This window comes from Cynocephalus volans, chromosome 15 (genome assembly GCF_027409185.1).
Source record: "Cynocephalus volans isolate mCynVol1 chromosome 15, mCynVol1.pri, whole genome shotgun sequence".
Taxonomy (NCBI): Eukaryota; Metazoa; Chordata; class Mammalia; order Dermoptera; family Cynocephalidae; genus Cynocephalus; species Cynocephalus volans.
Genome location: NC_084474.1, coordinates 58,237,811 through 58,252,399, shown reverse-complemented (window position 1 = coordinate 58,252,399; position 14,589 = coordinate 58,237,811). Strand labels below are relative to the sequence as shown.

At 36.9% G+C, this 14,589-nt stretch overlaps 2 protein-coding genes across 2 annotated transcripts in view; one reads left to right on the top strand and one right to left on the bottom strand.

Annotated features, from left to right (window-relative positions):
- On the bottom strand, positions 1 to 8,621 carry RIDA (reactive intermediate imine deaminase A homolog). Its single transcript, XM_063080012.1, has 6 exons — positions 8,443 to 8,621; positions 4,092 to 4,197; positions 2,527 to 2,581; positions 2,199 to 2,267; positions 1,881 to 1,936; positions 1 to 691 (listed from the first exon to the last, which is right to left on the bottom strand). The coding sequence occupies exons 1-6, from the start codon at positions 8,505 to 8,507 to the stop codon at positions 629 to 631; spliced, it is 414 nt and encodes a 137-aa protein (XP_062936082.1). The 5' UTR covers positions 8,508 to 8,621; the 3' UTR covers positions 1 to 628.
- A 90-nt stretch (positions 8,622 to 8,711) lies between these two features.
- POP1 (POP1 homolog, ribonuclease P/MRP subunit) overlaps positions 8,712 to 14,589 on the top strand; it is a 37,399-nt gene continuing 31,521 nt past the window's right edge. The window contains exons 1-2 of the mRNA XM_063079664.1: positions 8,712 to 8,797; positions 13,070 to 13,213. Coding sequence (XP_062935734.1) covers positions 13,072 to 13,213 — 142 coding nt within the window. The 5' untranslated portion in view covers positions 8,712 to 8,797; positions 13,070 to 13,071. The remainder of the gene's footprint in view (positions 8,798 to 13,069; positions 13,214 to 14,589) is intronic.

Here is a 14,589-nt window from a genome sequence, read left to right as displayed (position 1 = left end):
TGAGAACTGAAATAGTCGGAGATTTCACTTCATGGTCCTCCCTACCCTTTCCTTTTATTAAGTGATATGTTTTAATGTATAAATTAAAGTGTTAAAAAATAAGTGAACAAAATCACACCAAGGGAAGTCTGCATGTCTTTTATTTCCATTAGAAAAATATTATCTATATAAAATTTTGGTCCACTTTCTTCTTCTTTACCTCTACCATTCAAATTTAAATACTTTAATTGTACTCAATATGTGTCATAATCACATCTGACATAAGAACTAAATATTTCACATCATTAAATTAACAGAATTTAATTGTGTTAGGTGTGCTCTTGATTATCTCGGGAACAATAACTCATCTTGCCTACATGTTATTTCCCTTTACTTTTATTTATTTGAGTAACTATGTAATGAGTGTCTCTTCTACATTCGGTAATATGGGTGTACCTATGTGTAATTTAAACACCAGTAATTGGATTCACTATCTAATCTTCAAGTCATGTTCAACTCTCCCTATTATGTGGTATTTCCATAATAACTCCATATATTTCAGTCAAACTTACACTTTCATCAATTGTTAAAATTAAGATGTTAATTTAAAACATAATGAAAAATTCAGACTAAATAACATGGGGCCCACTTATAGTCCTGCTGTTGTGAGAGGTCCTTGGACAGCTACTGCTTCAATCTCGACACGGCCTCCCTGTGAGGAAAATCATGAAACAATGTTTTGATCATTTTATATAAACTGAGGGCTCCATAATACCTACTTAAAGACATATGCAGCTAACAGCAATGCAGAATTCTTTTTTCATTTATCTTCTTTAAATTTAATTTTTTTTTATTATAACATCGTTGATTGTACCTATCTGTGGGGTACAGAGTTGAATATCAATACTGTGTGCGATATGTGAGGCTCAAATCAGTATAATTAGTATATTCCACATTGTACAATGTAATTGTTTTTCACGGCCCTTTACCAGTTTATCCCTCCCCAACACCCTCTATCTCACCTCTAAGCAATACAGAATTTTTAACATTGAACTTTTCAAAGGAAATATTCACTAAGAATCCACAATAGGCCAGGTTATCATGGTAGGCATGTTCATACATATTAGCTCCTATGATTCTCACAGCAGCCCTATTAGATGTTCTCCCCACAATTTGCAGAATTATACACTAAAGCTGAGGAAGGTTAATTAACTTGTCCCAAGTCACAACGCTAGATAGTACAGGTTCAAACCTTTGTCATGTAATTCCAACTTCAGAGTTCTTTCTACTACACCCAATACCTTAGTAAGTCTGATGAAGATGATCATTCCAAGTAACAACTAATTAAAGCAATACAAAATGCCTCTCTTAGGAGATAAATTTTCTTTAGTGGAAAATTACAAGTGGAAGTCAACAACAGCTCCTTTTTTATAAGGAGGAATATCATACTGTTAAGAGGCACAGCTTCTAGTTAGATCAGAATACCAAAATCAGAATGGTGAGATATATGTGCACTGGTTTGAAGATTATTTTTCTAGTGGAAGGTCTAGATTTTTTATTACACAATATCCAAGTGTAATTTTTACTGCAGATCTTATAAATAAACCTGGCTCAAATTAATAGTCCCCTAACATTACAAGACAGCTGCTGTTTTGCTTTTTCTCACAATTTAATTACTCTGATTCTGTTATGTTTATGCTCATGTGTTGCCTTATGAGGTTTCTTAATTTTTTTTCTTGCATGTAATATGGGGTGTTTCCTTTTAGACTTTAAGTTCCTGGGAGGCAGGGACTATTTCTTTTCTTTTTAAGTTTTCTTTCACAGTATTTAGTTTATTATATTCAGAAAACAATGTAGAAATTTAAAATTGTATACATTAGTCGTTTTAAAAGTGCACTTACTTTAGGCAAAGCAGCAACCTGGTAAGCAGCTCTTGCAGGAAAATTATTCTTGAAATCTGAATTTAAAAGAATTTCATATTAGTTTTCAGACATTGTATTGTTATTCAACACTGCATAATCTGGTAAGTGCTTCATAGATTAGTCAGTTCTTAGATATAAGCAACAGGGTGCAGGGTTCAATCCCTGTACCAGCCAGTCACCAAAAAAAAAAAAAAGAAAGAAAGAAAGATAAATAATAGAAGCATTACGTACACCCATTTATGTTAACAGATCATTTCTCTTTAAAATGGAAAATAGGAATAAAGACAATTCACTTACACTGTTTGTAGATTTCATTGACAGCACCAAAGTCATTTATATCAGCCAGCAAAACAGTTGCTTTTACCACTAGAAGATATATACATTGTCATTAGGTTTAGCTATTTGGTCTGGTCCAAAACATTCCTTAAAAAAATAGTATATATGATTCTGTGACTGTCTTGATTACAACGGGACTGAAGAAGTAAAGTAAAACAATGTTGTTTCCCAGACAAAACAACTTTAGAAAGCAAAGAAGATATGGCAGGACATATTACTAGATACCATGTTTTTCAAAAAGACCAAAGAAATACCAAACAGAAATGTGAAGTAATATCGAGTTGCTCACCATTAGTGAAGTCACAGCCTGCAGCTTTCAGAATTTCACCCACGTTTGTAAGAGCCTGTGAACCAAGCCAAGAAAGGCCTGAGGAACTGATGTTATATTAAAGCTTTAAATAAATGCATTTAATCATCTTTTACTAGTACTTCCTTAAATAGCTTTTGTTGCAGAAAAATTCTCCCTACTCTTTTTAGGATATTTCTATACAAATGAATTCCCTTAATGGAATGAATCTTTCTGAAGTACAGTGAAAAGAGGCTATATCATTTTGTGAGCAAAAAAATGGGACTGAAGTCCCTTGCTAATGCTAAAATGTGTCAAGTTTTTAGTCAATGTCCATTAAGCTGAGACAGAAATCATTTCTGGAGTTCCTCATTCCATATCACTGCAAAGAAAAGTATGAGCTAGTAAGCATTAAAACATTTTCATGTAAAGCAATATTTTTTTTAAAGGGTTCTTTTTCCTTTTTTTCAAAAAACAGTAAGTTATATATGAGGAGTTTTCAAAAAGTCAGTAGAAACATTCATATTATCTTTTAATTCTATTTTTCCACGAACTTTTTGAGGTACTCTTGTATATGTTTGACACTCTGGCCTCTGGAAAAACATTAGTTTTTTACCTTCTCCTTAACTTATTTCTTTCAATTCATTCTTCCTCCTCACTTTACTGGTCGCAGTATAATACTTGATTATATTTTCATGTTTTTAAAAAATAATCTTCTAAATAGGTAATACATGGATATGGCAAAAAAAAAAAAATTAGAAAACTGTAAAAAAGTATTTACAGTGAAAAGATGTCTCCCACCTTTATTCTCCCTCTCCCCAGTTTCCCTCTTCATAGGGAAGTTTCTAGTTTCTTGTATATCCTTCTAGAGACAGTCAACACTTACACTGGCATAAACGTACATATCTTTAAACATACAAACACACACACACATAGCATATCGTGAATGCTGTTCTGCATCTTGGTTTTATTTTATCATGTAACAATTTATCTTGAAGATCTTTCCACATATATTTAGTTGTATGAATCTAGCACTATTTATTCAACTAGTTCCTTATGGACACTGAAGTTGTTTCCTATCTTTGAGTATTCTAAATGACTCATGAATGCATTAAATTACCGTTTAATTCCATTTAGGATTAGAATTGTATTTCCCCATTCTTATTTTTAAAAACATACTGTGTATAATCTCTGATACTTCTCTGTTACTAACAAATGTTGACTTTTTACTTTTGCAGAGGTGGCTTTTTTCTGGATGGGGGAGGTATGCTGATCAGTGACCATGAAAATTTCCCAACCCATGTGGAAATGGCAAAATGTTATCTCATTTCAATAATTCAGGTTTAAAGTCACCTTAGTGACAAGGAAGTTGAGTCTCTTTTTTGATAAACGATTCATCAAATTTCCAACTCTCCTAAATCAAATACTGTCTTAAATCAAGCAGTAAGTAGCTTAAAAGGCATTTATCTGTTAATCTCTATAAAACTAATCAGGCAAATGGATTCCTAATACTCTTCAATACTAAAAAGTAGTAGAAAAGGAAACTTCAAATGTGGAAAATGACTTACTTGTTTAGTTTCTTCCACTACCCCTCCTGGCACAAGCTGTCCACTAGAAGGGTCCATGCCTAGCTGTCCTGAAATGTAAACGGTCCTGCCGACTAACACAGCTTGACTGCAATGAACAGAAAGCCAGTGTATATGTAAAATATAAATATAAAACATAAAGTTCAGTTGATAGACACAAAAAGTAAAAACTGTAAAATAATAAAAATTGGACAAATTTGACTTCATTAAAATTAAAAACTTAGGCTGGCTTTTTAGCTCAGGTGGCTAGAGTGTGGTGTTGTAACACCAAGGTTAACGGTTTGGATCCCTGTGCCAGCCAGCTGCCCAGAAAAATAAAAATAAAAAATTAAATTAAATTAAAAACTTTTATTTATTTATTTTTGTTTATCAAAGATATCTTTAAGAAAAGAAAAAGGCAAGTAGCAGATTGGGAGAAAAATACTTGCAAAACACATATCTAATAAATGACTTGTATCCAGAATACATGAAGAACTTTTAGAACTCAATAATATGAAGACAAACAACCCAATAAAAAACAGGAAAATGATTTGAATACTTCAGAAAAGAAAATATACAAAGAGTTAAGAAGCACAAGAAAGATACTCAACATTACTACTCATTAGAGAAATGCAAAGCAAAACCACAGTAAGATACCACTACACACAATAAGACAGCACTAATAACAAGCACTGGTGAGGATGTGGGGCGAGTGGAACCCTCATCATTGTTGGCAGAAATGCAAAATAGTACAGCCACTTCAGAAGAGTTTGGCAGTTTCTTAAAAATTTAAACATACACTTAACATACAACCCAGCAATTTCTTTCCTAGGCAACTAGCTAAGAGAAATGAAAACGTATATTCAAAGAGTTTACGTGAATGTTCAGAACAGCATTATTCATGATAGCAAAAAAGCAAAAACAAAAACAAAAAACCTCACTGATAGATCCAGCAAAAGATTACATATTGTTTGATTTTATTTATTTGAAATTCTAGAAAAAACAAAATAATAGCAGCAGAAAGTAGATTAGTTGTTGTCTAGGGCCAGGGGTGGGGACTGACCACAAATAAGTAGGAAGGAATTTTGGGGGGGTGACGAAAACGTTATAAAATTTGATTGTCCTAGATGCATAATTCTATACATTTACCAAACTCATGGAACTCTACACTTAAAATAGATGATTTTTATAAATAACCACTTACACCTAAATAAAGCTGTTAAATGAACAAACAAAAAAATGCAATGCCAAGATCACTCTAAAAAAATAAGTAATCATTCTCAGGCAAGCTTAGTCACTGCTTGTTGAAAGGTCACCATTGCTTCCAATGTTGCTGTTATAAATAAAACTACACTAAAAGCCATTACACACACATACATACATACTTTCCCTGAGCAGGTAACTAAGCCTTTCTTTCCCCTGGATCCTAGGGGTCCTCTGGTTGAGCCTTTCTTATGCCATGTACAGGATCTTGCCTCATACTGTGGCTAGTCCTGTTATTATCCTATCTCTCAGAGTATCTTAGACTGTAAACTCCTTAGGGGCAGGCGTAGTGCCTTACTGTGTCTCTGAAGCTATGCAGGGCACAAGTGATTCCTCACACTTTGAAGTGTACTCTCAAAAGTGCACCCTTAATTGACCCTTCAACGAGCAGTGACTAATCTTGTCTGAGAATGATTACTTATTTTTTTAGAGTGCTCTTGGCATTGCATTTTTGTTGTTGTTTTACAGCTTTATTGGGGTGTAAGTTACTTATTAAAATCACTTATTTTAAGTGTAGAATTCCATGAGTTTTGATAAATGTATAGAGTTGTGCATCCACAAATAGCAGGCACAATGTAACTTCTGTTGGATGTTTTGCTCACTAACTACTTAGCAGCATAAACGATTGTGACTGTCAATAAATATCTTTTTGGCAGGACCTGTTGGCTTATAGTGTGGGCTTTGGAGAGCTGAAGAAGGTATACTGGTAAACTTGGTAACAAAATTCAGAGAGTTTAGGAATTCTTCTCAAGTACCTAGCTTTCACCCTGGCCCACAAACAGATAACTCTTGAGTTTGTTAATCTGTAATCTGTTCTTAGGTTAAATAGTACCATGGCTAACACTGTTTCTATTAACTGTCCTGTGTACAATTAAGCTGTCTGCCCTAAGGCCCTTTGCAAAGTACTTTCAACTCTCCCCATATGTGAAACATAGTTTAAGCCCATATGCATTATCATTTATAGAAAATTTTGTGATAGTAAAAAGAAACTCATTTATTTTTACAATACTAAAAGTAAGCGCTGGAACTCTGAGACTATCTGAGCTATGGGAGTTATCTCATAGATTTAAAGAGATTTGTTCACAAAAAATTGGATAGTTGACACTTTCTGAGCATGTGAAGAATCCTAATAGACAAGTTGTTAGGTTCCAGAAAATTTAAAAGTATATTGTTCTACTTCAAGGTCAAAAGATAATCACACTTTCAAAAGCATTTGAATAATAATTCTCGAATCATAATCTGTGCCCTATGGGCAATTGCTTCAAAAATTTATGACTATTTGGATGGTGTGCTAGCAAAATGGTAAGCAATGCAAGGCACGGTGGTGTTGAAATCCCTCAAGGTTCGGTCCTGAAGTACTCCTGAAATGTGCTGAGCTGACTAGCTAATTAGTGACAACACCCCATTCATCCCAATGCCAGGGACTGAAAGTTCAACACATTTGAATTCTCCCTGGAGAGGGCCAAGAATTTTCAAAAAGGAAACTCACTACAAACTTCATGTACAAAAACTCTTGTTTCCAAATTGTTCTTAAAACATGTCCAGTTAACTTTATCAGGATATAATGTTTGTTGGAGTGTGATTTTTATTTTCAACATAAAATACTGAAAATAAGCACCATTTCTAGTAACCTAGTGTTTTGTATCCTTTAGATATACAATGCACAAGAGACACAATGTCCTGGAAAGTCTGCACACCGTGAAGCTGGTTGACAGCTTTTTTCTTGCCCTACTGGCACATTCATATGATGATTCTCTTATTTTTGCCTGCAACTTCATAAAGACAGTTTAACCCCACCTCCGAGTCAACCAGGAATATTACAATCCTGCTTTCTTTCTTGTACAAAGTACATAGAGTATCTCTAAATAGGTCAAGGACAGGACAGTGAGTAGAAACGGTGTTAGCCAGGGTACTATTCAACCTGAGAACAGATTACAGATTGACAAAGTCAATAGTTATCTATTTGTGGGCCAGGGTGAAAGCCAGGTACTTTCACAGAAGTATTCTTAGACTTTCTGAATCTTGTTAAAAGGCTTACAATTTAATTTTTTTGAATACAAGAACATTCACATGGTTCAAAAATCCAGAAATATACGAAGAATCAGAGTAAAGTTTCCCTTCCAGCCTTGTCCCCCACTTGCTCCGTTCCCAGCCCAGAACCATTGTTCCTCTTTATGTATTCTTCCAAAGTTTCTTCATACATACACGAACAAAAACTAATATATATTCTCTCTTTTTACACAAAATATGGTATATTAAACACTCTTGTACACTTTGTTTTTTTCACTCAACAGGGTATCATGAAAGTCTTTCCATAACTATATGTAGAATGCCTTCTCATTTTTTTTTTTTAACAATTATGTATTTTACTATATGGATATACTTTATTTAACCAGTCACCATTGCTTCCAATATTGTTACTATAAATAAAACTCCACTAAAAGCCATTACACACACATGCACCCATACTTTCCCTGAGCAGGTAACTAAGCCTTTCTTTTCCCTGGATCCCAAGAGTCCTCTGGTTGAGCCTTTCTTACACCGTGTACGGATCCTGCCTCGTATTGTGGCTAGTCCTGTTATTATCCTTTCTCTCAGAGTATTTTGGGCTGTAAACTCCTCGGGGTGATGAAAATGTTCTGAGATTAAAAAGTGGTGACGGCTGCACAACTTTGTAAGTATGGTAAAAAGCGCTGAGCTGTACACGTTAAAGGGGTGAATGCTATGGTACGTGAATTATATTTCAATAAAGCTGTTACCAAAAAACCAAAAACGCCTCAAACAAAAATCAGGGTCAGACCACTTCTAACCAGAGAAAGCGTTCTGGCTGACTTGGCTCCGGAGCGAGACCGTCTCAGGCGGGGGCAATGTCCCCCGAGCGCAGGCTCCCGATCCCACTGGGGTTCTCAATTCGCTGTGGGTCCCGGGTGCGTTCCTTGCTCCCTTTCTGGGCTCAGTTTACTCGCGTGTTCGTGGGGGTTGGTCCGGATGATCCCAGAGGCCAGCTTCGGCTCTGACCGGGAGTGGCCCCAGCCCCGAACCTCCTATCCCCAAGCCTGGGATCCGTCAGGGTTCCCACAGGCCATATTACCTGTAGGGACCAATGGCCCCTGGGGCTTTCGCTGTGCTTATCACTCTTCTGACCAAGGACGACATGGCAGATCCTTCTCTCTTGCAGCCCCTCCAGTAGTCGACTTTACACCAGCCCCTCTCGCTTCTCACGCAACTGACCAACCTCTGCAGCGCCGCTGCCCTAAGGCGCCGCGGAGGTTGGCTTCGCTCGGCATTCTGGGAACTGTAGTCTCGGCGCGACTCCAGGCCTCGTGGAGGAAGCGGCCGCGCTGGCGCATGCGTCCTGCAGCTTGCTGGCCGCGCGCGTCGCCTTGGAGGGGACTGTCGCAGAGGCTTGTCATTCTGACCCGGGGAGTCCTCAGAGCGTCTGGCCGGTAGGTCTTGAGTGGCTGGTGCCTGCCGGGGTCCACGAGTTTGGGGGGAGGGTGTGTGGCCGCCCCCTGCCCGGCGCCCACGCCCTGGCCGACTCCCCTCCGCATCTTCTCTCCCTCAGCCCATGTTGATCTCCTTTCCTTGATGCCTGCGCCGGGGGCCCCACTACACGGTGCTTCACTTCCTTCGGCTCCTGCACTCGAGCCCCTTACGTCTGTCATTTCCCCGCGTTGCGCCCCCGGGCGGAGGCCGTCTTGGGAATGGGCTTGCACCCCCTCTTCTGCCACACTAAAGAAATAAGACGGGTCATTCAGGGGGCCACGCTAGGATCTGGGCGTTGTCCACCTTCCCGCTTCCCCCACGTCCCTCGGGCTTTACAAGGTCTCCTTCGGTCTGATCAGAGCTGTAGGAACTGGGATCTAATTGCGAAAAGAAGGATAGTGATCTTGGTCTAGCTAGTGGTCCCAGAGCTGGTCTCTGGACAAGTCATGTTGTATCAGAAGAGATGGTACTTGGCTAAGTATTTTTTTTATGTTGTTAATACTAGTATATATTATAGGCACGCTTCAGTTCTTCATTCATGCGTACATGCACACATTCGACAAATGTATATCGAGCCCCTACTTTGTACAGGGCACTCTGTTAGATGCTGGCGATGCAAAAGTGAAAAAAGGCACATAAGATCCCTGTTCTTCCCTGCTTTCAAAACGTAATTTAAGAAAATCCCCTTTCTTCCCTGTCATTTTGGCCTACATACTGCTAAGGTTCTGGCTTTCCTATTCTGGCTCAAGAACCTAAAGATCTTTTTCACTGGATTAAAGGCTTCAGCTTGGAATAAAGGTCCTTACAGTCTGGCCTCCCTTTGCCTATTCAGTTTCATCCTCTCTACTTCTCTGCCCACTCTAGTCCTCCAGAGTCATCACTCCTGTATTCACACAGTAAATTCCTGAATACTCTTTCTTCCCTATCTGTCCAAATTCCAACTAACTGAAATCCTGTTTTCTCGTTGACTTTTCCTGCTGATTCACATTTTTTCCTTATCCGGGTTCCTATTGTGCAATAATACACAACTTAGTATTTATTATATGTGGTCTTATTCTCGAATTGTTTTGTGTTTTAAGATTAGTGAGTCGAGCCAGACAGCCTGGTTTGAATCCCAGCACAATCACAAGCTTAGTGGCCACGGGCTGATTATATAACCTGTCTGTGCTTCAGTTTCTTTATTTATAAAATGAGGATAATACTAGTACCTCCCTCATAGACTTGTGAGAATTAAGTGAATAAGGCATGTAGAATAGTGCCTGACACATACAGTTCTCAATTAATTCTTAAGACAACTAAATTCTTTAAGGAAAAGAGACCACATCCTTACACTACTTTGGTATTACACACAGCCTGAGACTTAGGTACCCAAATGCTTGTTATATTTGGTTAAATTGGAGAATTAGGAGATGCTTTTTATTTACAAAATAATTCACTATATGATTCTTGAAATAAGGAGCTATGGGAGCATTACAAATAATTCAACTTGTGTAAAATATTTCTTGTGAAAAAAGATATCTTTATTCTTAGGCAGATTTTATATCAAGTTTGAATCATCAACTTTTTAGATCTGGAAGAAAACTGAGATCATCTGGTTAATTTACAGGTTCTAAAATGAGTCCACTACACCAAGGGCTATGTCTGGTCAACCACAGGATACTAAGCTTTATGAAAAAACATAACATGTCCATTTTACTTGAAGATTTTGGGAAAACATTTTTACAAAACCTGGCACATATTTAGTGCTCATTAAAGTTTTTCTTTAGTAAAATAAAATAAATAAATAAACTAAAATGAATGAATATGAAAAACACAAACTATCAATGTTAGGAATAGATGTAATATTGACTTGAATTAATGTTAAGAGTTAAGATTCCTTCTGGAAACTATTTTAAGCTAAATCCTCAGATTTCACAATGTTGCATTCTGTATTCATCCTCTTCTGCTGTTTGAACTGTTTGAGGACCATTGCTAGTTCGGTGTGCTCATTTTTTAGTCCAGAACCTAAACTCAGAGATGTGGCATCCCAAGGTTACCTAATCTAATGCCAGCCTGCTCTTGACTCATTCTAATCTGGAGCAGAACCTGGGATCCCAGGGTAAGTGCTCTGTCTTGCTGGCTAAGTTCTGATTCAAGCAGGTAACAGTAGGTAGACTAAGTGGTTTCATAAAATATTTTGAATGATTCTTAATGCAGATTGATCTCAATCAGGTGCTTCACTAGCCAACCAGTTCTGTAGCACTCCATTTACCTGCTACACATTGTTTAATTTGAAAAATGTTTTTGGGTATAGATATGGTTGTCTTTCACCTAGGTGAAAGTAAAGTGGAGTAAGACAGTGAAATGATATAAGTCCATTATTTTATTTATTAAGAATAGTAGCTACCATAAACTTAGCATTTAGTTTGTCTAAAGGCCCATGCTGAGTTATGTACATGTGGTGTTTCGTAAAGCCAAAACCTTATGTGTATATAAGGTTTATTTCATTCTTACCACAACTTTGTGATCATTCCCATCTGTAGAGGAGGAGCCTAAGGCTCATAGAGAGAAAGTAATTCTCCTAAGATTATATAACTAAAAAGTGGTAAGGAATGTATTTGAATCCAGGCCTTCTAACTCCAGAGAGAAGGCTCTTAACACTACACCACACAGGCAACCCTTAATTTTGATGGGGTCTTGCATTGGAAGAGGAGGCAAGTGAATGGGTAGTAGTTAATTCAGTGGCTCTCAGCAGGAGTGGCACAAATCCTGATATGGCATTTTGGCAGTTTGTGCAGGTGTTTTGGTTGGCATAGCGATTGGGGTAACACTGTTGGCATTTATTGGGCAGGGGCTAGATGTTAGAAAAGTTCCACAGTAGTCCAGCACCTGCCTCTGTTTTACATAAAAGTTTTGGTTGCACAGTTTTACTTTACTGTACACTGAGTTTCCCAGGAATGCAACAAACTGAAGCAAGTTTGTACTTTTTTTTGTACTTTACCAAGGAGTGTTCCCAACGCTTGGAAAATTACCCCACCAGTGGTATTATTGTTACCTACTCTTTGAGGCACTAGTACGACACACCTGTATTGCTTTCCCTTTGTAGCTGTTGCGTTCCTGGTAATTCTATGTATACGTAGAAGTAAAAACTAGTCTAAAAATGCTTTGAGAACAGCTTGGTAAATATCTGCTACTCTGAGCTTCCCTACCTATCCACGACCCTTCAGACTTTCCTATAGTCAGCAATGAAAGAGTTAATGACTGTTGCATGGTGAGGGAGGGCTTCCAGGACCCTTCTCCAGCTTTATGGATTGTGCCAGTGCCTGTGCCAGTGCTTGTGTTGATGTGATTATCCCCTGGGTCCAAAATCTCTTTCTACTTTATAATGTCATCTAGTACAGTTGTGGTGAAATAGTTACATACAGAAATAAATATTATTTATTAAAATTAAAAACTTTTCTCTTTTATGTTACAATTAGGGCATATATGGTAGGTTATGTGTTGATAAAAGTTATGTAGCTAGTTGGTTATGTTATTGATGAATTTTATTTCAAAATGAAAAACTGATTTAATAAAAAAAGGGTGGTTGAGTTTGACAGTCGGGAACTACTGAGTAAATCAATCAGGTTCCGCTAGGTTTTTGTCCTTTATCCTTCTTTCTTCAAATTGAAATCATTATCTGTTGCTGTTATAAATTAAAGATATAGCTGGCCTCATTTCAGAAATGAAATGAAAACATCAGTAATTTATGTTCAGTTTTTATAGAGGTTATCCATTTGGAATAGGGTGTTCTATATCTCATTGATTCAGGTGGCTCTTATTTCACCTAAGATAAAATGCTTTAACTAATTTATTTTTTTTTACCCCACATAGTGATTTTATCTCACCTAACTTTTCATTCTTCCAGCAGACTTTATGCAGGGTAAACTTTTATATATGATTTAATTATTTGTCAGTGCAAACTGGAATATACTAGTAGGGTCTCTTCCATCAATTTATTTATTTTCTGTTGAATTGGGGTTTTGGTGTTAATAACATTTGATAGTCCTCCTAGATATCTCCCCAGTTATGAACCCCTGCTGTAGGTCAATATCATGATAACATTTTGATATCATCAATCCACCTACAATAAATGAAGATTTAGTATGTTGAAGAATTATTTTGAGTCTTATGAATATTTATTTATTAAATTTATTTTTATTTTTGAATGGATGGTCTCTCTCCCTGTATTAAATTTATTACTTCCTTTCCAGAAATGTCTAATGCAAAAGAAAGAAAACATGCTAAGAAAATGAGAAACCAACCTACCAATGTGACTTTATCCTCTGGCTTTGTGGCTGATAGAGGAGTAAAGCACCGTAATGGAGGTGGGAAACCTTTCCAAGCTCAAAAACAAGGTAAGATACACAGGATGCTTTCTCTACTCCCATTTAAGTCAAATCACTTTGTCAGCTCCTTTTGATAGTCATCATCTTAACAGTAAATGAGCTGAATTACAAATAGATATAGCAGACAGTCATTATTCTCAAATTTCATATTTACAAATTTGCCTCCTCACTTAAGTTTACTTGTAACCCCAAAATCAATACTCGTGGAGCTTTGTCAGTCATTCGTGGACATGCACAGAGCAGGAAAAGTTTGAGTTGTCCCATGTGTGCGTTCGCAGCTGCTTTCTTGTTCCAGCTCTCATGCAGAGATGGCTAGAGAATAGACAGTAGAAAAGGCAGTACAGTACAGTGCAAGAAGCTCTGGCTCTGACTGGGGTTTGAATTTCAACTGCGGGGTGGCCTTGTGCAAGTCTGTAAAATAATGGAAATAGAATCTACCAGGATGAGTTGTTTTTAGGAATTAAGAGTATAATCTATGTGAGATTGAGATATAGGAAGGTACTTCAAAAAGTTTGTGGAAAAATAGAATTACAAGATAATATGACTCTTTCCATGACGTTTTTGAAGACCCCTTGCATACACACATATATTTTTATATATATTCCCCCAAGAGCAATGGTTCAGTATTCACTAATTCAGTGTTTGCTGTGAGTTTATAGACCATAACTATAATGAAATTGATTAAATAATGAAAAATAATGAAAATTAATTGTATGTATTTTTACAACTGAATTATTTTATTCTACCGTGGCATCAATTATTATTAAATTACACTTCTGTATTTCATATAGTAATCAGTACAGTTATCATATCTGCATTTAACTTATGTGCAGATTTTAGAATCTTACAAGGTGTTAGTAAGGTGACAGTTGTTCATTGGGTGGGGCAGCAGTAGAAAATGCCAGTTTGGGAAGATAGCAAAAACAGGTGGCCAAGAACTTTTTTGAAATACTTTAAAGAACAGTGTGCATTCAGTCTGATTATGTAAATTTTAGATTCAAATTCATAAGATCTAGATTCAGATCCAACCATTGATGCCTGCCATGCCATTTAATGAGCCTTTCACTCATATTATCTCATTAAAACCTCACAATGAGAAACCTTGTAACATGTTTCAAGATTATAGTGGCTTAATAATTTTTTTTTTTTTTTTTTTTTTTGCGGCTTGTCGGTAGAGGGATCTGAACCCTTAACTAGGTATTATCAGAACCATTTTCTAACCAAGTGAGTTAACTGGCTAGCCCTTTATAATGGCTTAATAATTAACACCACAATAGAAATAAACAAGAACACTGTAAAATTCTCCACTGGTCTCTCCCTCTATTCACAGACAGGTATTTGATGTTATTGTAAAGTCAGAATGGTTTGAATGCCCAGACATTCCT